Raw genomic sequence first — 26609 nt, forward strand, 5'->3', positions numbered from 1 at the left:
TTACTGGTCCAGCGAAGTTTAGGCTGAACGGCCACGACAAAATGCATATCTTCTCAGAGCCAAACGGCCTATGCATCTTCCCGGACAACACTTCTGAAACTCAGATGGAAGACTCCCAGAGTGGTCACGGTTGAATAAAATCTCAGACAATACCATACACAACCCAAACTTTCATACCTCATAGAATGTTACATAAAGTTCGACGTGCTATCCGACGCCCTCCTAACGGGCGAGTTAGCCATTCGCAAGGTTTCATAATATTCAGTTTATGCTAGATTTATCTCACTTGTTGTATACCCTATTTTCAAATAGTGACACCTCATGTGACACCCTCATGTATATTTGGGTGCCATGCCTTCTTGATATACCCTAGAGAGGAGATTGTCTCTAGTAAACACCTTATATGTTGATTCATATAGCACTACAGGTATAGAGTATCATGTCTTTTCAATATGATCTATATGAAAGATTATATTCAGTATGTGCCCTATAAGTTGATTTCTGTAGCATCACAATCACTACAGGATTGCATTGTGTTTTAATTACTTTGTGGATCACATGTTTTTTGTTTCCCAAATTCATTAACCCACACATTTCTATGACTACTAACTGGAAATGTACTACTCCGTTATACACATTATAGTCTTTAGCCAAAAACTCATTCCCTCAGAAGCCAACAATACCCAACTGATCCTCCCCTTGACCAACGACCATCAACAGCCAAGAGAAATTTCCACGACAGAATGAGAGCAGTCACCGCATGGATGGAAACCAGCTGCCTCAAACTCAACTCGGACAAGACAGAGATCCTTGTAATCGGCTCCACCCCCTCCACCTAGGACGACTCATGGTGGCCAACCGCCCTAGGAAACGCCACCACTCCACCGAACACGCACACAACCTGGGCATCATCCTGGACTCCACGCTCTCCATGATTCGTCAAGTCAACACCGTCTCGCTTCCACACCCTAAGCCTACTTCGGAAGATTTTCAAGTGGAACCCCACCGAGACCAGAAGGACGGTCACCCATGCGCTTGTCAGCAGCAAGCTGGACTACAGCAACGCACTCTGCTCTAAACAAGACTACAGAGGATCCAGAATGCAGCAGCCAGACTCATCCTTGACATCCCCTGCCACAGCCACATCTCAGCCTACCTCAGAGACCTGCACTGGCTCCCAGTCGACAAATGCATCACCTACAAGCTACTGACGTACACCTACAAGGCACTGCACAACACAGGACAGGCCTACCTCAACCACCGCCTGACCTTCTACACCCCCACCAGGCAGCTCCGATCCTCCCAACTCACCCTCGCTGCCATCCCCAGAATCAGGAAGAGCAGAGCTGGTGAAAGACCATTCTCTTAACTTGCAGACCGGACATGGAACACACTCCCACTCAACCTCAGACAAGCCACCTCGCTAAAGCAGTTCAGGAAGGATCTCAAGACCTGGCTTTTCGAGTGAGCAGCATGCCAGAAACAGCACCTTGAGACCCCATGGGTGATAAGTCATGCTTTACAAGTTATTGATTGAAGTCCAGGTGAGTTAGAGGAGTTTCTTGTCCGGGTAGGTTTGCCATGCCTGGCACCTGATTGGGTGCGAGAGCTGGATAAGGCACTCATCTTCGAAGAGGTGCATGTAGCACTGAGTGATCTTAATAAACTGAAAGCCCCTGTTGGGAACGGATTCCACGTAGAATTTCTTCAGACCTACTGTGTGGAGCTCAAGGACAAATTGCTTGAGGTCCTACTTGAAGCTCAAAGAGAACAGATCCTCCCGCCCACCATGCACAAAGGAATTGTTTATCTCATGTTAAAACCAGGAGGGGATCCAGTGGACCCATCCTTGTATAGGCCTTTTACTATTAATTTGGATGTCAAGGTCCTCTGTAAAGTGTTGGCAACGAGGCTGTGAGGAACAACAAGGGACCTTGTGCATGAGGATCAGTGTGGGTTTATGCTTGCCAGCAGCATGGTGTTTAACTTGTGTCTGCATACACACGTCATTCATGAAACTATGAGGTATGACCAGGACATGGCCCTTGTACTGACAGGCTTGGAGAAAGCCTTTGATACTGTGGAGTGGGGCTATATGATGGCAGTGTTGCAGGAGATGGGATTCAGGCCTGCATTTTGAGACTGGGTGTGACTGCTCTATACTGACCCCCTGGTGCACATAAAGGTTGGGGGTGCGCTCTCCGAGGCTTGGACAGTGAGGAGGGGTACACAGCAGGGCTTCCCTCTTTTGCCGCTTCTCTTCGCTCTCACAATCAAACCACTGGTGTTACTATAGTGCAGGGAGCGGAAACCCAGGGGCATTCGGGTGGGTGGCACCAACCATATCATCTTGTTATGTGCGGATGATGTGCTTATTTACGACCGTTCCCTTGGGGAGGCAGTGCCGCTACTGATGAGTTTGCAGGCTGACTTCGGCACGGTCTCGGGCCTAAGGATCACTGTCCAGAAGACACTGTTGTTTCCTTTTGGGATGCTTGTACTGAGCCTGAGTGGCTCAAAGACCTGGGGACGTGATGGGAGATGGTGAGATTACGGTTGGACATCATGGTAACACACGTGGAGGCCTCTCACCAGCCCCTAAATGTGGACAGGGTCCTGGAGGGTATCATGGGAACGATCTGGTTTTGTAATAAATTACCTCTCTCGTGATGGGTAGGACGGTTGTTGCCAAGATAGTTTTTCTCCTACATTGCATCTATCTGGTACAAACCTCACTATTCCTGCTTCCTGCGCAAAATTTCTATAAACTCAACACCCTGTTGGCTTAATTGATTTGGGCCGGTCAGCGGAGCAGGGGAGCTCTGTCAATCCTTAAAAGGGACATTTCAAATTGTGACTTGGCCCACTTTGTTATACTGCAGAATATTTACAGAATGCCGCTTGGTGGTACACAGAACCTGACAATTGGGAGAAGAGACTCTTCTGAGACATGCTTGGTGGCGACACTTTGGCATTTCTATTGATGCCTGTGGGCCGATCGGAGCATCAGATATGGTATATGGACAGGCGCACAGCCTCAATATAGGAATTAGTGTTCAAGAAGATGGCTCGCAGGGCTCCCTCTGACAGGGAGCTAGTTTTCTGGGACCATGCGCCATTCCGTGCAGTCAAATTGAATACGTCTATGGACCAATGGAGGATGGGTGGCTGCCTCTTAGCCGGGGACCTGTATCCTAATTAGGTTTTTCTTACCTTTCTGGAGAAGCAGGAAACCTTTAACGTAGGGCCAGGACACTTACTACACTATGCTAAGCTAGAAAATATATCAGGGAAGATAATGGAATTGTTTACCAGGCAGCGCTGCAGCTCTCCCAGGTATTTGGGGGGCCTTCTCTGATGTGGGGAAGGCAGACATTTGATTACCTTCTTCTATACGGCTCTTAGGGGGGGGCATTACACCAACTCCCTTTAAGGCACGGAGGAAATGGGAGACTGAGCTGGGGCTACCCATTGCAGATGTAGATTGGGTGCGAGTCTGTGAACTGGTGAAGACTGTCTCCTGTAACAACAGGTTTAATTTGCTGCACTGTAACTATCTGCACCGCACCTATGTGACCACTTTTCAGCTAAACAGCATTGATCATACTAAGGCAGTGAAGTGTGCACGTTGTGGGTGCCATCTTTTTGCACCTTGCCTGGAACTGTGCAGTGGTTCAAGGCTTCTGGCGGAAGTGGTTCCTAAGACTGAGGTAGCTGCTGGCCTCACAATCCCCTTCACTCCAGGGGCCTGTCTGTTGGGTATGGTGGCAAGGCCCAGGAGCCGAAAATTTCCATACAAAGAGTCCAGCTTGCACACCCTTCTGGCTAAGCAAAAGCTGCCCACTGAATGGTTAGGATTCCGAGCACTGCAGGTGTTGTTCTGGCTTTAAAATCTGCTTGAGTGGGGGGTGGCGGAAGAACTTCACCTGCGCCTGTCTCGAATGGATGACATGGCTGCGGATGGTAGAAGCTCATTGTGGCAGATAGAACAAAGACATAAAGGCCACTGAGAGGCAGGCCCAAGGAGCACAGACAGAAAGAACATGAGGTAGGAAAGGAATGAAAGAAAGCAATAAAGAACATAGGGGGCACAAATTGCACAGAGAGGTAGGAGGGGCACAGACAAAACTCAGGGCGCAGAGGTAAAAAGGGGAACTGACATAAAAGGGACAAGGTGGCATACACAGATACATGGGAGCATAAAGAAATCGTATAAAGCTTAGCCTACACACCAGACAAAAATGGGCCAACACCACCACATTGCCATCCAACAGCGGGAGCATTGCAAACAGGAAATCAAATGCTCAAATTAAACAAAATTGTTTGCCTTGTGTCTGGGTGCTAGAATATCAGCAACAGCAGTCTTATGGGGGGACTATGACAGCCGCACCGCTAACCACCATGCAGAGCATAAAACTTGTCTTACATATCCTAGCTCCTACCTCCCCATTAGAAATAGATCCAGTGCCCAAAGTGCCCCAGCTTAATGATGACCTGCTAGAAGTCCTCCTTAGAACCAACGACACAAGAGGCAATCACTCATAACTAATCTACACCATATTGACAAGATTTTCATGTTCCAGCTTTACTACCAATTGACATTCTAGGCATACTCAGTCAGTGCTGTAGAAAATACCCTGGATCAGTGTTTTAAGTGCCACCCTCCATCACTGTAATGTGGTCTGGTGAAATCCAATTTGAACCTCCCAGGCAAATTATACTTGGCCCCCCTCAACCACAAGCAACCTAGAACGTGTGTATTGCAAATGCTTGGTCCAGTGCCACGATGCCTGAGTTAATTTCTGCTTTCTGCCTAGTCCCAAGCCAATTCATATGCAGTTAATTGAAAGCTGCCACCATCCACCACCCTAAGACTGCCCGGAAACAACAGTATTCATTTGAAGTTTATGAGCAGAAGCTGCTTTTTCTCAGTATTCTGTACTTTAGATGTGGTTTTGCTACTGCACTAGTCAGGTGCAGTTTGGAAAAAAGGACTATGTCCACATTCTTGTAGCATATAGGAACTATTAACCTGGCTACCTGCAGAGTAGCATCTCTATTTCTGCAGTTCAGCACACTAAGTATCACTACCCTAGGCAGTGCCACCTGCCACAGGTGAGGTACCAGCATTATGTACGCCCTTTCAAAACAGAAGAAAGTGGAGATGCCTCTCTTGTTAAGACATGTTGTTTTCCAGTTCCCCACAAAGAGTTTCAAGTTGTGGCCTTTCACCTTTTCTGCCAATCTCACCATACATATATGGTTCTGCTGATACTAAGTTCCCGGTACATAGCTCCAATGACTTGCGTGGTCACTAAAGCTGTGCTACCTCTCCAAATGTTTGTGCCATTGTATTTTCTAGCCCTCATCACAATGTCACAAACGATATGCAGGGCAGTATACACTCAGTTCAGGTTCAAGGCGGTTGCATTGATTCTCATTCATAATCAGCTATACGCAAGTATCCCTGATTGCTTGCAGACTATCATGTATGACTGGTGAAATGAGCGCTACAATGGTGACAGCTACAGAGGGCCCTCAGTGACTCAACTCCCACAGATACATCTCTTTGTTTGGCTGTCTTGCTTGTCACTTTTACTAAATTTGGACTGTGATGAACTGCTCTGTGTTTGCCCTCTGAGACATACATCACACCTCACTGACGTTTCCTGCTCAGTAGTACCACTACTTGCACCATATCTACGGCACAAAGGGAGCTGCACTTTAGGTCTAGTGCACAACTAGGGCCCGACAATGTGCAATTCTGGTCTCTGGTTCATGACACAAGCTCTGTGGCAAAGGTGTGTTTTCACTGGCTACAGCAGTCACTTCCTGCCCTCTTGGGTGCATTTCATCCGAACCCTAACCACTGCATCTGCTTGCAATGCATACCACAGCAGCAGTACAAGTCAGAATTGGGTATCACCAGTGTTCGTCTAGTCCCTACTCCACTTGCACTGCCCTTTTATCGTTCCTGCACCACAGTGAGGCTCTTTATGTTAGCAGTCAGCTGCCTCTCCTTGTTCGTATGCAGTCTTTTCCCTTCCCCAAAATTCAACTGGTGAGTTTACGGCATCCGGGATGGCTAACAGTCTCAGCTGGGCCACAGCACTTTACTGGTAGAATTTCAGAAACACAAAAGCTGCTCCCAAAATGCTAATCTGCATAGCTCTTGGATCTCAAAGGGGCCGCCCCTTCCTGACAAACTGCTTCTGCTGTCAGACCCTTCTGAGACACTGACTGGCTCAATCAACACCCCCCAACATGCAAAACAAAAGCTGATGAAGAATTCTAATGTGCCAAACAAACCAACTTACCTCTGCAATAAATGATTAAATCATACACAGCAGGTTTATTAGTGTCAATTCTGCATCAAAAGACCTTTTTGTGGCATGTGGTGGAATGTGCCGCATGCGCTTGGTAATCAGTCATAGTTTATCAGTACTGGAGAGGGTGATATACATGAGGCGATGACAATGAAAAGTATGCTATACTTATAGACGTGCACAGGTACGAATAGCTCTCGCATTCAGCAATTAAAAAAAGCACACAAATGTGGCAATCTACACTATTATAGTTGTAGGCGCTACAAAGTTTATAAGGGAAGCCATGGCAAAACATGTTTCCTTAATTAAGGCTTGACAAAACAGCATCAAGCATGACAACTAACTAAGGAGCAATTATGGGTAATTTCCTGCTGAGCTGTGTTGCATCCAATAATGCAAGTGTTCATGTTCCATGCCTTCAAAGCATTATGGTCTACATCAACAGTCAGCTACTCATTGATTTTCTCATTCCCAACTCATCGCAAGACTGATCATTTTTTTCCCCAATAAGCTACTCATTTTAGATTTTATGTCCATCCAGTTTCATCCACTAATTCTCAACAGACTTGAAATAACTACTAATTTTGAATCATCAAATGTCTCAGTCATCATGCAAAGCATTTCATCTTGTATTTATTTAGTAAGAATGTATAGAAAATCAAAAGGCGACAGTAAAAAATAGCATTCTAGTTCTAAAACCCATTGTATATGTGTCCAATCAATTATTCAACAAATATTAAAGCAACAAAAAAGTTACTAACGCAATAGAACCTGGAAAAGTGCCACACAGAATTAAGTATTTGGGGTTGCAAGACTGTGTGTGCTTGTACAAATACAAGTGCTAGAGCTTCATATGCTGATTGCATAGTTGTGTGTGATGAAGAAATACTTAAGGGTTACGGTTTGATCATATATATTTCTTTTGTAAGAAGTTTATACTTACCCAGTGACTAGCAATGATTTCCGCACAATAGTTCAGCAGCGTACTGGCATTCAACTCCTCTGCCGTCTGATAAAAACGAATGCAGTTCCTGACATTTACCAAGGACATCACTCCCTTTTCACATCTGTTCAAATAAAAAACAATATTCTAGTATGTACAGTCTCATGAAGATCAAGACTACGATTTTGTAGCCTTAGGTAGGCAGAGTATTGTTCCCGATAATTGTACTACATTAGTCTAGAACCCTTGACACTAAGCAGTCAGTCAATATGCCAACCTGAGACGGAAAACCAGTTGCACTGTAACCAACTTGAAATCTTAATACTTAAGTGAGATATGTTTGAGATAACAATCAATCCCATGAGATATTACAGGGATAGTTAATGGGACCCCAAACCCACTTTCAGTATGGAATAACATATTCTAGAAAATGAGGGATACATTTTAAAGATTAATTTTAAAATAAAACCGCTACTCTAGTGCATCAGCATTATAATCTAGATTAAAAGGAAAAAGACTCCAGCGGCAATCCAGATGTACAACCATGGTGGAAGAAGGTATCAGTTGCAAAACCAACAGCAAACAAGAAGTCATCAGCTCCCTTGATTAACTTGAGGATTATGTTTTCATTTTCAAAATGTGCATCAGATTCATTCTCATACAGTACAATTTCTTGTAAAATAATAATGTCAAGTGATGTATCCTCTGACGGGGGCTCACACTGAGCCACAGTACTATTAGTTTCAATAGCTGGGAGTGCTGAAATCACAGTATCGGGTTCATCTAGTAGATGGTGTGAAGCTGGAGACACAGCAGGCTCCTCAATCCCCCAAATGAGATGTAGGACTTCGTAAAGAGGATGTGCTGATCTACTCCAGAAGCCCCACTTTGTCAGTTGAGGTCTGCTGAACAGAATACATAATGCTTATTAATGTCATAAATCAACACTTTTCTGTTTTTCTTCGAGCCAGGCAATGAAGGAAAGATTACTGTTCAAGTGCCCTCTATCACAAGAACTGTATAAGGTGGTCTGAAAACTTGTTTGTCAGGGATCTTTCACTAGCTCTCCCAATTTGGGGAACCACATAAAAAATGTTTATCCTGTGACAGAGTCAGAGTTCTTCACATTTGGTTCAAGTTCCTTGAACGTCCTGTAATCAAGTTATTGCTACCAGTGGGTCAAATGTTTTTCCAGAGATATGTATCTTCAGGACATACAACGGTAATCCGAAGAGCATTTCATATGGGGTGTCACCACCTAATACTCCTCTAGGCCAGCTATTTCACGTTCTTTGATTCCCCTACAGATTATGTAGCCAGCTAAATCCTGTATCCAATATCCTAGTGATCAAGGCTTATTTAAGTGTACAGCTGGAGAGTTTTATCATCCTGCTACTTTCTGGGCAGAAAACGTACAAATATAGCAGCTGCACTCCCGGGGCAGATATCATCTATACATGCAGGACCACTGTCAGAATGAAAGGTGTAGATTGCCCCCATTGCTACTAGGCACTGCAAGTTTTTTTATGATTGTTACAGCAGGGACAGTCTTTTGTGCCCAAACCCAGAGCAATCTAGAGCAGGAATCAACAGTAATCAATATATATTTATACCAGAATACCTCAGTATTGGCCGAAAGTGGTTGAGGAAGATTACCGAAAACGATTTTTCACACATAAGGAAAGACAGTACTGGTTTTGTGATAATAGAGTGTTTTATGTGTTGGCAAATAGTGCATGGCTACACATATTTTTTGTAAGCTTTCATAAATATGGTCATCAGTATTGCTGCAGTAGCACCTAAACAGGCATGTGCAGAGACTCTCCCCTTGTAAGCTACTGTGAGTAAATGTATTCTGGCTGCCTATTAGGAATATAATCAGCCCCTGATACATGTAAAGAAACCATCAGATGGTTATCTTTAGTGAAGGTGTAGGAGTATTTAGAACAAAAACCATTAGAGGGCTTTTCCCCTTTCAACGTTGCCTGTACAGCCACTGCATTGATCTTCAGTTTCAGATTGGGTCACAGCAGCTATCTTAGTGGTTTGTATTGCTGTTTTCACAGCCGCCTTCTGCTGCACAGTTCCCTTTAGTGTGAATTCCTTCATGTTTATGGGACACTGTGTGCTGTAAATGGATCAAACTAAACTTATACATGAAGACAGCTACATGTGGCCAAAGGTACTTGTTAGAAATTGGGACTCTGGTTGGCAGTCAGTTTGCATTCTGCCCCAAGCAGGGACCCTCAATCTACTCAGTAAAGTTATGAATGTTTAAAATGATAGAATCTTACTCCATAGAAAACAATGGAAACGTTTTTGTTACACAAAGTACCTGGTTTGTGTAAAAATAAAGCCGCACGGTAGGCGATATGTCGTTTTTCTCTCCCACAAGGGAGCAATGCGTCGATTTCCAGACAGGGCACCTCGGATCCGCGCAGGTTCCTGTTGATTTTGACGCCCAACGACAACGCGAGCGAAATCCGGCCGTGCGGTAATGGAAAACCGTGCTGCATAGGGCTTCTGCCGTTTTCAGCAGGTGCTGCATCGTTTCTTCAGCCATGGTGCAGGTGATGCAACGATTTCCCAGCTGCGATGCAGGTGGTGTGCCAATTTCTCAGCCGCGAGGCAGGTGGTGCATCGTTTTTACAGTTGTGTTGCAGGTGGTGCATCAAAACCTTCCCCGCACGGCTCCTGTGTGTGGATTTCAGTCATTGTCCCACCAGCTTCACCTTTCAAGGGCCCAGGGACTGGATAGGGCACCACTTGGCAGGGTAGGAGTCTCAGCAAAGAATCCAGGTGCTGGTAGAGGAATATACCACAAAGTCCAGTCTTTGTCCTCTTCAGGCAGAAGCAGCAACTTCAGGCCAACCCAGCAAAGCACAGCCACAGGCAAAGGGGCAGTACTCCTCATCCAGCTCTTCTCTTTGGCCAGCTCCTCTCTTGAATCCAGAAGTAATCTAAAAATCTGGGGTTTTGGGTCCACTACTTATACACCTTTCTGCCTTTGAATTTGGCAAACCTCAAAGGAAAGTCTCTGTTGTTGACAAGATCCTGCCTTGCCCAGGCCTTGCTCTAGACTCACACCAAGGGGTTGGAGACTGCACTGTGTGAGGGCAGGCACAACCTTTTCAGATGTAAGTGACCACTTCTCCCTCCAATCTAGCCCAGATGGCCCATCAGAATTTGCAGGCTACACCCCAGCTCCCTTTTTGTCACGGTCTAGTGGAGATTCACAAACAGCCCAACTGTCAGTCTGACCCAGACAGGGAATACACAAGTCACAGAATGGTTTTAGCAAGAAAATGTCCACTTTCTAAAAGTGGCATTTTCAAACTGACAATTTAAAAAACAACTTTACCAAAAGTTATATTTTTAAATTCATCATCAAACTCTAGATCCCTATCTGCTTCCAAAGGGAAACTGCACTTAAAAGGTATTTAAATGCAGTCCCCATGTTAACCTATGAGAGAAATAGGCCTTGCACCAATGAAAACCGAATTTAGCAGTATTTCAATGTTAAGACATGTGACACACATCAGTACATGTTCCACCTTTAACATATATACACTGCACCCTACCCACGGGGCTACCTAGGGCCTAACTTAGGGGTGTCTTACATGTACGAAAAGGGAAGGTTTGAGCCTGGCAAGTGGGTACACTTGCCCAGGTTGAATTGGCAGTTTAAAACTGCACACACAGACACTGCAGTGGCAGGTCTGAGTCATGTTTACAGGGCTACTCATGTGGGTGGTACAACCAGTGCTGCAGGCCCACTAGTAGCATTTCAGTTACAGACCCTGAGCACCTCTAGTGCACTTTACTAGAAACGTACTAGTAGATCAAATATGCCAATCATGCAAAAGCCAATGACACGTACAATTTACACAGGGAGCACTTGCACTTTAGCACTGGTCAGTAGTGGTAAAGTGGCCAGAGAACCAAAAACAGCAAAAACAAAGTCCAGCACTCAGTCAAAACATAGGAGCAGAGGCAAAAAAGACAGGGGGACTACGCCAAGGATGCCATATCTAACAGTATTTACTTGACCTTTTGAATCTCTGAATCAATTTAAACACCAGTGTAGTAAATCTTTATTGTAGCCTTGCACAGAGAATGACGAATCAGATATAATAAGAAGGATCAGCCTTCTGAAGAGAAAGTGGCACAGCATGTATTTTCTACTACCTGGGCAGTGAAATCACCCAAAACTTTAGCATGTGTGTAGCACCTTTTAAGTCGAAATGTTCAAAAATGTCCTGCACTGCAATACAAGCCATGGGGTATTTCTGCTTAGTACCAACCAAATGCTGTGCAGACCCAACGGTGTAGAACATGCTCTTATGTATGCGTAAAACATTCGGAATATGTGGTATATTCTGTGTATACTACAAACATTCTTGCATGTGCGGTGCAGTGTCAAACTCAACTTTTATGCCAGTAGCATTTAAAGAAGAGGTCCACTACACCCAGCACAGGTGCAGAGCTCAAGCAATACTTGCTTTTGTTGCTGCTTATAATGTAGGAAAAAGACTGACTATAGTAATATGTTTCCCCCGGCACCAAAGGGCGCTCTTTCAGTTTGGCTGTCTACACTACAGTGAGAATTTGCTCAGTGGGAGTGAAGTGCTCCTAGGCAGAGGAGTACAGATATGATCTGCACTTAATAGGAGTTGCCTGTCCCGCACTGTATACTATATATATATATATATACACACACACATATATATATATATATACACACACACACACATATATATATATATACACACACACACACACATATATATATATATATATATATATATATATATATATATGGTAAATGTCACTTACCCAGTGTACATCTGTTCGTGGCATGAGACGCTGCAGATTCACATGCTTTGCACATCCCGCCATCTAGTGTTGGGCTCGGAGTGTTACAAGTTGTTTTTCTTCGAAGAAGTCTTTCGAGTCACGAGACTGAGGGACTCCTCCCCTTTCGGCTCCATTGCGCATGGGCGTTGACTCCATCTTAGATTGTTTTTTTTTCGCCATCAGGTTCGGACGTGTTCCTTTTCGCTCCGTGTTTCGGTTTGGAAAGTTAGTTAGAATCTCGGAAAATTCAACGGTATTGTTTGCGTTTGGTATCGGGTTAGTTACTACAGATCGACACCGACTTTTGAAGAGCTCCGGTGGCCCTTCGGGGTTTTTTCGATCCCCCGTCGGGGCCTAGTCGGCCCGGACACATGTCTCTTCAAGGCTAATGGAACGGACCCCATTCCGCTTCTGCCCAAAATGTCACAACAAGTATCCGTATACAGATCAGCACCTGGTCTGTAACTTGTGTTTATCTCCAGAACACAAAGAAGATACTTTTGAAGCCTGTTGAGCGTTTCGGTCGAGAAGACATTAAGAGACCGAAGAGCCAGAAGACTGCAAATGGCGTCGGCGCCGACAGGACAAAGGCATTTGGAGGAGGAAGAGGAAACCTTCTCCATCCAGGAGTCGGACTCGGACGAGCTCGATCCCGAAGAAACGCCTAAAACCGTGAGTAAGACGTCGAAACATAAAACTCACAAGAAGACCACAAAAGCCCAGGGGACGCCACTGCCAACAGGACATGGCTTAACCCGTAAAATAGGTGACCGATCATCGGCACCGAAAAAGGGCATGCTTGTGTCGAAGTCATCCGACTCCGGTCGAGATACCGGCACACAGCAAGCTCGAGCCCGAGACAGTGGCACCGAAATGGGTCAGCACCAAGAGACCACGACGCCGAAAATAAAGAAAGTGTCGTCGGAACCGAAAAAGGCTACTGAAAAGGTTTCCATTCCGAAACATCCAGCCTCGGAACCGAAATCAGGTTCCTACACAAAGGAACAGGGATTGTCCTCCCAAATGCAAGGACATAAGCTCGGACAAGAACTAGAATCAATGGAGCCAGACTACACTCAAAGGAGGCTCCACATTCAAAAGGACACAGGGAAGATAAGCACTCTTCCCCCAATTAAAATGAAAAGAAGACTTGCCTTTCAAGAAAAGGACAAGCAGCCACAGGCAAAGGTGGCAAGACAGACAACTCCGCCACCATCTCCACCACCATCAATGCACACATCACCGGTAGTCACTCCACCACTGATGCAATCCCCAACGCATACTGCAATGAGTCAGGACGAACCCGACGCATGGGACCTTTATGATGCGCCAGTATCGGATAACAGCCCAGACTGTTACCCAGCTAGACCGTCCCCACCTGAGGACAGTACATCCTACACGCAGGTGGTCTCAAGGGCAGCGGCTTTTCATAATGTCACCTTGCATGCAGAACCGATTGAGGATGATTTTTTGTTTAATACACTATCCTCCACTCATAGCCAATACCAGAGCTTACCTATGCTACCTGGAATGCTAAAACACTCCAAACGGGTGTTTCAGGGTGGAGAAAAAGTACAAGCCACCGCCTACAGACCCTGCGTATATCACGCAGCAATTAACACCAGACTCTAGTGGTAGTAGGGGCAGCTCGCAAGAGAGCAAACTCTCACACCTCGGGAGACGCACCACCTCCAGACAAGGAGAGTCGCAAATTTGACGCTGCTGGGAAAAGGGTTGCAGCACAAGCAGCAAACCAATGGCGCATTGACAACTCACAAGCACTTCTGGCAAGATATGATAGGGCTCATTGGGACGAAATGCAGCATTTCATAGAACACTTACCCAAAAAGTTCCAGAAAAGGGCACAACAAGTGGTGGAGGAAGGACAAAGTATTTCAAATAATCAGATACGGTCAGCAATGGATGCAGCAGATACAGCTGCAAGGACAGTAAATACTGCAGTAACAATAAGGAGACACGCATGGTTGCGTACGTCAGGATTCAAGCCGGAAATACAACAAGCCGTGCTGAATATGCCTTTTAATGGACAGCAGTTGTTTGGGCCGGAGGTGGACACTGCTATAGAAAAACTTAAAAAAGACACTGATACGGCCAAAGCCATGGGTGCACTCTACTCCCCACGGAGCAGAGGCACATTTTGCAAAACACAGTTTAGAGGAGGGTTTCGAGGACAAACTACAGAACCCACAACCTCACAAACAAGGCCCACTTACCAGAGTCAATATCAGCGGGGAAGTTTTCGGGGGCAATATAAAGGGGGACAGTTCCAAAAGAATAGAGGGAAGTTCCAAGGCCCCCAAACTCCTCAAAACAAGCAGTGACTTCCAAGTCACAAATCCCCAACACATAACACCTGTGGGGGGGGAGACTAAGCAATTTTTACAAACATTGGGAGGAGATAACAACAGACACTTGGGTACTGGCAATTATCCAGCATGGTTATTGCATAGATTTTCTCAGATTCCCTCCAAACGTTCCACCGAAAACACACAATATGTCAAAACAACACATGGATCTTCTAGGACTAGAGGTCCAGGCATTGCTACAAAAAGGAGCAATAGAATTAGTACCAATTCAACAGAAAGGAACAGGAGTTTACTCTCTGTACTTTCTCATACCCAAAAAGGACAAAACACTGAGACCTATATTAGATCTCAGAACATTAAATACCTACATCAAATCAGACCACTTTCACATGGTGACATTACAAGACGTAATCCCACTGCTCAAACAACAAGACTACATGACAACACTAGACCTAAAGGATGCATATTTCCATATACCGATACATCCTTCACACAGAAAGTACCTAAGATTTGTATTCCAAGGGGTACATTACCAATTCAAGGTGTTGCCATTCGGAATAACAACTGCGCCAAGAGTTTTTACAAAATGCCTGGCAGTAGTAGCTGCGCATATCAGAAGGCAGCAAATACATGTGTTCCCGTACCTAGAAGATTGGTTAATCAAAACCAACACACTAGAACGGTGTTTACAACACACAAAGTACGTCATAGAAACCCTACACAAACTAGGTTTCTCAATCAGCTACACAAAGTCACACCTTCAGCCGTGTCAGACACAGCAATACTTAGGGGCAACAATCGACACAGCAAAAGTGATTGCCACTCCAAGTCCACAAAGAGTACAAGCATTTCACAATGTAATACAGGTCATGTATCCAAACCAAAGAATAAAAGTCAAAATAGTAATGAAACTCCTAAGCATGATGTCCTCATGCATAGCCATTGTCCCAAACGCAAGATGCACATGCGGCACTTACAACAGTGCCTAGCATCACAATGGTCACAGGCACTGGGTCAACGTCTAGATCCAGTGTTGATAGACCGCCAAACATACACCTCGCTTCAATGGTGGAACAATATAAATTTAAACCAAGGGCGGCCTTTTCAAGACCCAGTGCCTCAATACGTAATAACTACAGATGCCTCCATGATAGGGTGGGGAGCACACCTCAATCAACACAGCATTCAGGGACAACGGGACTCTCGGCAAAAACAGTTTCACATAAATCACTTAGAACTATTGGCAGTATTTCTAGCGTTAAAAGCATTTCAACCAATAATAAGCCACAAACACATTCTTGTCAAAACAGACAACATGACAACAATGTATTACCTAAACAAACGGGGAGGAACACACTCAACACAGTTGTGTCTCCGGACACAGAAAATATGGCATTGGGCGATACACAACCACATTCGCCTAATAGCACAGTTCATTCCAGGGATTCAGAATCAATTAGCAGACAATCTCTCTCGGGATCATTAACAGATCCACGAATGGGAGATTCACCCCCAAGTACTACACACTTACTTCCAAAATTGGGGAACACCACAAATAGACCTGTTTGCAACAAAAGAAAACGCAAAATGCCGAAACTTCGCATCCAGGTACCCAGAAGATCAGTCTCTGCGCAATGCGTTATGGATGAGTTGGTCAGGGATATTTGCATACGCTTTTCCCCCTCTCCCACTCCTTCCATATCTAGTAAACCAGTTGAGTCAAAACAAACAGAACATAACATAACAGAACGTTATTACTTTTCCTATCTTCTTGCTCCATCCCCTTGGTTTTCTGAGGGGTCGTGCTCTTTTGTTTCTCATCTCATTTCAACACCTCCAGTAGTACCCTCAATGAGGGTGTACCATGGGTAGTAGTAACAATACTTGTAATAGGCTTCTCTAAGTGTTATGGCCTTTTACAGAAGGCACCATCCCAAGGAGAACATACACAATCAAAAGTATTAGGCTTATCCTGAGGTGTCATATTAGGAGAGACCTCTTCCAAATGACTGGCCTTGAGCGTAACCCAGAATGGAATTTCAACTCGCTTTGTGAGTGGTTTGCCTACGATAGTGTTAATAGTCTATGAACGGACTGCCTTTATTGGGCCACCTATTGTGCGGGTCTCACACAGTAGTAGTTCATAAGGCATAGTATTGTTCTGAGGCAGTCACTACCTGATGTAATATCAGCCTTACTTCTGCTACCAGTAAATTTACTATGTCAGGATGTGGTGTATACACAGCCAACACGTGCTAGGTGTAATTACTTAGGGGACCCATTCTGATGTTCTGCACTGCATTTGGTAGTTGACCATCAAACCACGCTTGGTGTTCTTGATATCTAACAGGACTTCCAAGTCACAATGGGATACATAATTAGCTGGTATCGCAGCATGTCTGGATATTAGAAAAGGTCAAATATTTGCATCAAGAGCATCTGACTCTACCCATGGGTAAACCATTTCAAAAGGACATGCAGCATATGCTTCGACAATAAATGTTACTTCACCACTCCCTGTTAAGTACATGTCTAGGAAGGAGATGTTCTGTAACTGGTGCCCTGAAGCTTACCCCTAATTGAATAGGAATTTGACCCACAAAATGGGGAATACCTTTTTATAAGTCAAGCACCTCACAAATGTTCAGTAAATAAGAAGTACCTAACTGAGCCAAAGAAGGTACACAATATTAAAATAGACGTCTCCGCTATTTCCAATACATCCAAAATTATTCAAGAATAAAACAAAATGTATGTACTACGAAGCGTGCAAATTGATACATTTTCTAGATTGCTCTAGAACAGGGGTCTTCAAACTGGGGGTGCGGGTCCCCCCCAGGGGGGCCTCAGGTGATCCCAGGGTGGGGGGCGCCAGGCTCTGGGCAAAAGAAGCATTTCACAGATACCAGTGTTTTGTTTTAAGCAGAAACATGTTATTGCATCAGGGGTGTGGAATTTATTAAAATATCTACTTGTCCAGGAGACTGGTTGCTTCTCAAATCTACTTGTCCTGTAAAAAGATCTACTTGTCCCCTGGGTGCCATGTAGTGTGGCGACAAATTATGGCAGCAATCTCATTATGTAAGAGCTCTGATAATAGCCTCTCTGATTATGCCAGGGCTACTACCATAGTAGGGCTTAAATACTTGCAGTTTCAATCCCTACTGTAGCAATTTCCTTATTTTGCCACCTTTCTGCAGATCTGCATACTGGGGCTGGAGGAAGCAGTAAGCAATAGTTCCAGGGCTGGAATGCCTTTGAGTCTGCAAACCTACTAACCTGCATGTTTTAAAGATTTTCACCAGCTTCTCTCTAATATTTTCCCATAATAAGAAAGGTTGGACATTTACTCCTGACAATGGCAGAATTAGAACTTCTTCCAGGGTTGGGAAGAAAGTGGCTGGAGGGAAAATGAACTTGCAAATGCTCAATAGATTTTCACATGAGCAAATCTACACATTGTATTTACCCATGCTAAAATACAGTTCACAAATATTTTATAGGGGTACAACATATACCATGGGTGCACTTTTGTGACTTTCTTTAAGAATTTGGGGCCACATGTAGGTAGGTTCAGATTTGCGACCCGCAAATTGCGAGTCAGAGCGACTCGCAATTTGCGAGTCGCAAATCCGAATGTAGGATGGTGTCCCTGACACCATCTGTGATTTGCAAGGGCTTCGCAAATGCCCACCTCATGAATAATCATGAGTTGGGTCGCAATTTGCGACCCCCTTGCGAATGGCGGCCCTCACAGGGATGGTGGCCCTCAAAGGGATGGTGGCCTGCTGGAGACAGCAGACCACCATGTCTGTGACTGCTTTTCAATAAAGCATTTTTTTTTTGTAATGCAGCCCGTTTTCCTTAAAGGAAAACGAGCTGCATTACAAAAACGAAAAATGAAACGTTTTCTTTTCATTTATTCAGAGCAGGCAGTGGTCCGCAGGACCACTGCCTGCTCTGAAATTTTTTTTACAGTGACATTCACAATGGGGAAGGGGTCCCATGGGACCCCTTCCCTTTTGCTAAAGTGTTAGCACCCATTTGAAATGGGTGCAAACTGCGATTGGTTTGCGCCCGCGGTCACAAAACAATCCTACATTGCACTGCGAGTCGCAATTAGGAAGGGAACACCCCTTCCTAATTGCGAGTCGCAAACTCGTTTTGCGATTCGGTAACCAGGTTACTGAATTGCAAAACTGGGTTTGTGCATCGCAATGTGCTTTTTGCACGTCGCAAACAGCGAAAGTCGCTGTTTGCGACATGCAAAAAGCTACCTACATGTGGGTCTTGGTCCCTAATTAGGTCTGGTGTTAACAAAGACATTTAGTTTTTATTAAACTTCTATTTCTCTCTCTTTCGGCCGGCTTTACTGCGAGTGATCGCATTCTGCTCTTCCACAAGGAGCATATTGGCACACAAAGTAGTTTTGTTCAGTGTCAGGAACTACAGTGGCAATCAGTGATGTAACGAAACTGGAGGGTGCCCCTTTGCAAAGAACATGGAGGAGCCCCCTCTCCAGACTCACTCAGGGCAGGTGCTGTGCTGAAGGGGCCCCCTGGAGGGCGGCTGTGGGGCCTTTGTTATGCCACTGGTGGCAACGTGTGCTTTTAGAGTTCAAAAACTTTTTTTTTTTTTTGCCAGTGTTTGTTACAATGTTGAGGGCCTGGTAGGTCCCACAACAATAAAGTGTTACAAAAGCCATGTCAAAACAAGACATGCATTGATGAAACTAAAAGACTTATAAAAATATGTAAGATCAGTTGGCTTTGTCAGTGTTTGTTTATTTTCATGCTTCCCATAATCGTGTTGAAAATGGTTATACTGATTTTCCATTAGAAATATTTTTGGGAAATACTAGCATGCATCAACACATTTTACTAAATGACACTTCATTTGCATCTAATCAGAGAGCATTCTGGGAGCATTATACTTAGCCTCATAGCCTGAACTTTTCAAACATGTGTATACACGTTTGTTTTTTTTTTGTACTGGAACCAACGTCAGTAGTGAAGTGTGACCTTAAAACATTTATTTACAGCACTCACCCTAATAATGAAGGCTTTAAAATAATGAACCATAAATACAAGTTCGAACAGCATTACCTTTTGGAAACACATTACCTCAACTGCAGAGAGCTCCACTCTCTGTAAACAGGCAGCTAAAGGGTTTGTGCTGCAGAGGGTTGGGCCTACTTGTCCCAAGGACAAAGTAAACATAAAAACTTGTTGCCCTGGACCCCAAACAAGATGTCCCGGGCGTCGGGCTATAGGAATTCCACATCCCTGTTGCATTTTTTAAATGGCAACAGTACTTAACTGCAATGTTTAAATACACCTAGACAAATTTAAACATCGCCATCTTTGTAAAATATTTGTGAAAAGTTCTAAAGGGGGGCCCAGTTCATTTTTATACACCCCCTGGTACCAAGTAAATATGCCAACTCGAGACAGAAAACCAGTTGTACTAGAACCACCCCACAACTCGATGAGCAATATTTGAGTGGGATGTGTTTCAGGTAATGAGAGATTACAGGGACAGTGGAACTCCAAAACCTCTTATTGTAAGAAATAACACACTCAAGAATACTAGAGCACAAGGGATGCATTTTAGAGATTTATTTTGACATCAAAACCCTAGTCTCGTGCACACAATCTGAGTTGTAACTACAATAAAGACAAATAAAATGGCAGCATCAATGTTTATCAATAGTGTAAATAAAAGAAAATACTCCAACATGATTACTGTTATATATTTATAGCAATTCTACCCCATTCTGCTACTTCTAAGCGCTAAACTAATTTTAACACAAAAGAAAATAAAAATAATATTTTGAGTTTCAGACCTTGTTCACATCTGTATACTGATTTGGATAATAGGGCTTGGGTTCAAAATAATAGAAAGGCCTGCTATTATTAAAGAGTAAGGCCAGCTGCACTGATAGATTCAGCAAGCAAATGCTGTGTGTTTCTCTTCCCAGTAGCCTTCAATCAGTGATACGATTTTTCAAGGCCTGTCCTGCTGTTGTCTGACATTATTTTACTCCTCTAACCCTTTACTCTTTTGTGCCAACTTTAAAAAATTTAAATTAAACAAATAGCCCTTTCACCTATTTTCACACTGCAAGTGTGTACATTAGAACAACTTCAATAAAAGATACAGTCATCAACCTTCTAGAATCTCTTCAGAAATCAATGATAATGTAAAACAGAACAGTCACTGTTTACATTAAATACTATGAATGTATTCAATCCATCTTGATTATAAACAAAATGTGCATTCTATAAATCACATGTATTCACTTTAATTGAATGACTAGCATGTGTAACTCAAGAAACGGAATACCGAGATGGGAAATTATATAACATGTATGACATACTGATCCGGATTACGATTCTGATGATTTGGTCATCTGCAAAGATTTAGAGAGCACCAAGTTGAGTGAGCTGAGAAGTATGACATTAAGCAAGGGAATGAAGTGTGGGAGGGGCGGAGCTGGCCTGCCATCAAGATGGCCGGCACCTTGTGAGGCTCTGCTGGGCTTAGGGCCTCTCTTCTGCATTTATCCTGTCAGGACGGGCTTTTTTATGGTTTTCAGGCTGGACGGCACTATGGAAACGGGGGTGCTTTGGCCGCTGTAGCAGAGACCTGGCTGCAGCTCCGGGCAGGCGGATACAGACGGCGACGACAGAGGGCCTGGGCCGTGTCGGATAGAGCGGCCGCGGAGTCGTGGGCCGTCCGGCCTGGATTGCTGAGTGTGAGAACTTCGCCACTGTTGCGGCGCCGCCAGTTGCTGGCCGAGGGGAGCTCTGCGGGGGGCCCGATCGGTGGTCGGGTCGGACCGCAGCCCCCGCGACTCCAGCGGACTCTGCTCCTAAGCCGCTGGGCGCTGTGTGGCACGATGGGTTGTGCGGCCCCACAGAGCCGGGCCTTCTGGAGGCTGTTGGGCCCGGTGGCCTTGTGGTGGTGCCGGCTGGCTGGGGGCCCGCGGGGAGCGCAGCGGCTTCCTGGAGCGGCTGCTGTGGATGCGGTCCTAGGCCTGCGGGCTGGATGGCCTATGTTGTGGGCTGCTGGCCGGATTGAGACTGCAGCTGCAGCCCCTGGTGAGGAGGGGAGGTGGCTGCGCCGGCTGGATCGGGCCGGGGCTGGTTGGACAGTTGGGAGCAAGAAGAGGTGTTCTGCCCACACTGAGCTCGGAGCTGCAGACGGTGTGCGCCTTGCCGGGCCCGGCTTCCTTGCGGTTGGAGTGGGAGGGCCCGACCTGGAGCTTGGCTGAGTCTAGTGGCTGGAGCAGAAAGGAACTGGCGCTGGGAGAGCCTGGCTGGTGAGGAGTAACCTGTGGTGTTGAAGGCCATGGACTGAGAGACCAGTCTACGTTGGCTGTCTTCTGGCTGTACTGGAGGTGGACATTCTAGCTGAGGGTTGACAGCTGTACGATGGGGAAAGCGGAACAACGACAAACGAAGATCTCTTTGATGGAGGTCGGAAGAAAGGGGGAGCAACTACTTCTCAGCCTGAGGAGAAGGTGGTGGAGGAGGGGACACCGGGCGTGTTGGTCAAAGCTATGTTTCGGGATCTGAAGAACAGTCTGGCAGGAATTGATGGGAAGCTTGACCATTTAACTGAGCAGTTGGACCGTATCAAAGCCCGGGCGGATGATCATGACTCCCGTATTGATCAACTGAAGGCGCGTACATCCGGACTGGAGGATTTGCGGCATGGTGAGTGAGAACAATTGCTACGTATGGAGAGAGTGTTGGAAGTAATACGCGATAAAAATGAAGATTTAGAGGCTCGCTCGCGCCACAATAATATTAGACTGATTGGGCTCCCGGAATCTGCGGATATGGGCAGGATGGAGGATTTTGTGGAAGGTATGCTTTCCGAACTTTTTCCTGGTCAGCTGTCTCGCTTGTTAGTGGTAGAGAGGGCACATAGGTCGCTGGGGCCCCGGCCTCCTCCTGGGACCCCTCCACGCCCCATTATTATCCGGCTACTGTACTATTGCGATAGGGATGCGGTTCTTGGACTGGCTAGAGAGCGCCGCCTGGTGATATATAAGAACACTGATCTGAGCTTTTTCCCAGACTACACCCCTGGTGTGCAAGCCGCTCGCAGGGCCTTCTTACTGATTAAACGCTCTCTTAGTCAAACGGATGCCAGGTTTTCTCTTATCCACACTGCGAAACTGAAAGTGCAGTATGGAGGTAAATTCAATTTCTTTTCAGACCCGAAGCTGGCGGCTAAATTTGCCAAGACTCTTCCCCGGAAGTCAGCAGCGGTGGCCTCAAGTGAACATGATGCAGAGCACGAGTCCCTTAGCGATAACGACTGAATATCCCTGACTGTTCATCGCTTACATGGCCATCTGGATATGCTGCCCACTGCCTTGTTTGCTGCCTTATTTGCTGTCCTGATGTTGGTCCTTTATTTGGGCCCTATGCCTGCCCATCCCAGTCCTGGTCGGGATGTTGGGTTGGGTGGCTAGCTGCACGCCCTTTGGATGAGTCTTCTTGTCATGATCGGTTGGGTACATGTGGTTATTAGGGGGTGGATACTTGCTTTGACCCAGTTGGGGGATCTGCGTGGGTGGGATTTTACATGTGTTTGTTGTTACCTGTTGTTCTGATTCCTTTTTAGTGTTCTCTTTGTCTGAGCGAGGCTGGTCGGTTTGGGGGCATGGCAGTGCTGAACTATGTTTTTGAAGAAGTGCGATGACGCAGGAGAGGGTGACATTGATCCGTTGTCTCACTTGGAATGTGCGAGGTTTGAATGACGGACGCAAGGTGCAGCTTATGTCTGCGAATGTTAAGCGCCAGAATATAGACATATGCATGCTACAGTAGACTCACCTGCTGGCGGCTACGATGCATCGTTTGAAAGTTGGGTGGATTGGGGAATGCCATGGCTCTGTCTATTCGCGCTATGCCGGGGGTGGAGATTCTGCTACGGAAGGAGTTGCAGTGGCACACTCAGAGGACAATTGTTGATCCTCATAGTCGATATGTATTTCTAAGCGGAGCGCTCTTGGACAGGCCTTGCAGACTCATGTCAGTGTACGGTCCTAATACGGATGACCCGGAGTTTTTCTGCGAGGTCTGGCAGTTGGTTGAGTCGATGGGAGGAGGTGCTGTGATCTGGGGAGGGGACTTCAACGTGATCCTTGACCCGGAGAGTGACTGGGAGAGCCTGGCATGGGTGCATCATGTGGCAGCTGCCCGGGCTCTATCTGCGATTGTGGCGGATGAAGCACGGCAAGGCGAGAGAGGGTAGATGTGTCCATTATGTACACAATAGCTGGTCGCGCATTGACCGCATGCTGGGAGCTCGCATGATGTGGCACTGTGGACTCGGTCGGTGGATCATCTGGCTCGTACACTGTCGGACCACTCCGCGGTCAGATTGGAGCTTGCAGTGCCTGGTGGCCCCGCGCGTGCCTTTACGTGGCGTCTGCCCCAGGGGGGAGATTCGGGATGAGTTGTTTCGCAAAGAGATACATCGAGATATTGCCCTTTATTTTGAGGAGAATGGTGGTTCTGTGAAGTCGGCAGGCATGTTGTGGGAGGCCTTTAAAGTGGTAATTCGTAGTATTTGTATTTCGAAACAGCACGGCGTGCTGCGGGCGCTGCAACAGGAGTTGGCTGATCCAGAGGCACAGATAGCGGAGTTGGAGTCTCGTCTGGTGGCGGATTGGTCTGGCGACACACTGGCGGCTCTTAGAGACGCAGTATCTTCGTATGAAAAGGCCTCCATGAGGGAGATATGTTTTCTGGGGAGGTTTGCAAGGGCGAGGCGTTATGATGAGAGAGAGAGAGACGGACGTATGCTGGCGAATATGCTCCGTAGGCCCTGAGCCAGTAGCTATGTCACTGAGGTGGATGACTTGGGGGAGAGCGCGTGGTGGGCACAGATGGCATTATGAAGGTATTCACCAAATTTTTCATGGATCTGTACTCTGCCCCTGCTGAACTGCCTGCTGAGGTGGTCCAGGACTACTTCTCTGAGGTTAGCTTGCTCTGGTTTGATGATGTGCATAGGGTGTATTTTGATGCTCCTTTCTCTGAAGAAGAGGTAAAGGCTGCGAATCGCGGTCTGCCTGGGGATAAGGCCCCTGGCCTGGATGGTTTGACCCCTGCGTTTTACAAGGAATATTCTGATATCCTCGCGCCTCATTTGGTGGAGGTCTATGCCGAGGCCATGCGTTATGGGATTCTTCCGGCTTCCCACCGGGAGGCTCTCATAGTCACGATTCTCAAGCCTGGTAAGGATCCACATAGCTGTGATTCGTATCGCCCACTCTCTATGATTAACATAGATAATAAGATCTTGGCCAAGATGATAGCGGCACGGCTGCAGCCACTGATGACGAAACTGGTGTTGCCGGGCAGTCAGGGTTTGTTCCGGGGCGGTCTACGGCGCACAACTTGCGGACGTTCTTTGCGGCTGTTGGCTCTGTTGCCGCTGACGATGAGGCTGCGGTGGTGTTTTTGGACGCCACAAAGGCATTTGACTCGTTGGTGTGGCAATATATGTTTGTGCTTCTTGATAGAGTGGGGATGAGTGCGCGCTTTGTGAGTTGGATCCGTCTGTTATACATGCAGCCTGTCGCCCGACTGCGGCTGAATGGCAGCAAGTCGGCCCCCTTCACGGCGGCTCGCGGGACCAGACATGGGTGCCCTTTGTCTCCGTTGCTTTTTGAGATAGCGATGGAGCCGCTAGTGGCTTTTTTGCGACAGCACCATAATGATAGAGGGCTGCCGTTCCGTCAGCGGTCTATCTTGATCTCTATGTATGCGGATGACATTGCGCTGTATGTGCGTGAGCCTGGTCAAAATCTAGATGTTCTGCTGGATTAGATCGTTCGGTTTGGTGGCCTTTCCAGAATAGCAATAAATTGGTCTAAGTCTGTTGTGCTGCCTCTTTCGCCGGGGATGGCGACTTGCATGTGCCGATACCCTATTGGGTGGGCGTGCGGCCCGGTTCGGTATTTGGGAGTATGGCTGAGCTGTGATGTTGAGACGCTCTGGTTGGCCAATTGTGGTAAAGCTATATCTTGGCTGGAAGATAGAATTGAGATGTGGCGCTCCCTGCCATTGTCATTGACAGGGCGGATTGCTATAGCTAAAATGGTGTTGCTGCCTAAATTCCTATACTTGTTTGTTAATCATCCTCTTGTCCTCACAGCCTGCTTTTTACAACGCCTCTGCTCCGCTATGATTCGACTGGTCTGGGCAGGTGGTCAACCTCGAATTGCATGGGAGAAACTGACGTTACCGTTTGAATTGGGTGGGCTTGCGGCGCCTGACCTAGAGCTTTATTATTATGGTGTGCAGGCCCATTTCGCATATTACTGGATTCGCCCGGTTCGCTACATGCCGCATATCGCCCAAGAGAGCGATGCAGTGTGGCCGGATGGTCTGGAGCGAGTACTGGGGGCTTGTCTCGGCCCACACCCGGGGTGTGGACATGGTGGCGTGCACTGTCAAGGCTTGGACGGCTATATTGAAGTGTTCCGGGGTGCGTGAGCCCTTTGCGCCATCGATGTCGGTGGCTGCTGTGGCCGATGAGGCGATGTTTCGCGACTCACAGCTGCAAAACTATCTCCGTGACTCAGAACTGTCGCTCCTGGGGGACTGGTTTGTGGACGGCAGGTTGATCTCCCCGAGGTGGCGCTAGGCGATGAGCCAGGTAGTGCGCTACGTCGGTTATATGTGCTGCGGGTGTGTGCAATGCTTCATGCACGCTATCCTGGTCTCCCTGAGATTCTGCTGACATGCCATGCGCTGGAGGTTCTGTGGAGTGCAAGGTCACCGAAGAAGCTTATCACTAAATTATATGGCTGTATGCAGGAACAATGGGTTGGATTGGTGATGGCTGCTAAGGCGAAGTGGGCGGCTGATGTAGGGGAGGACATTTCGAAAGAAGTCTGGAGGACGTGTTGTGCGCATCTGAGGGTGTTATCACCAAACTACAGGCTGCGCCTCATTCACTTCAAATTCCTGCATCGTCTATATTATACTCCTCGAGGCTTGTGTGCTATGGGGCTGCACGCGGATGCTAACTGTGAAAGATGTCATGCTCCGGATGCTGGCTTTCTTCATCTGGCATGGCACTGTGAGGAAGTACACAACTTCTGGCGGGGAGTTTTGCATGCGA

General features: G+C 46.4%; 1 protein-coding gene across 3 annotated transcripts in view; it reads right to left on the minus strand.

The window, feature by feature from the left end:
* ANKFY1 (ankyrin repeat and FYVE domain containing 1) overlaps nucleotides 1-26609 on the minus strand; it is a 526918-nt gene that overhangs the window by 382991 nt on the left and 117318 nt on the right. For all 3 annotated transcript variants that reach the window (XM_069226693.1, XM_069226694.1, XM_069226695.1), the window contains exon 5: nucleotides 7270-7393. In XM_069226693.1, coding sequence (XP_069082794.1) covers nucleotides 7270-7393 — 124 coding nt within the window. The remainder of the gene's footprint in view (nucleotides 1-7269; nucleotides 7394-26609) is intronic.

Source organism: Pleurodeles waltl, chromosome 3_2 (assembly GCF_031143425.1).
Source record: "Pleurodeles waltl isolate 20211129_DDA chromosome 3_2, aPleWal1.hap1.20221129, whole genome shotgun sequence".
Classification (NCBI taxonomy): domain Eukaryota; kingdom Metazoa; phylum Chordata; class Amphibia; order Caudata; family Salamandridae; genus Pleurodeles; species Pleurodeles waltl.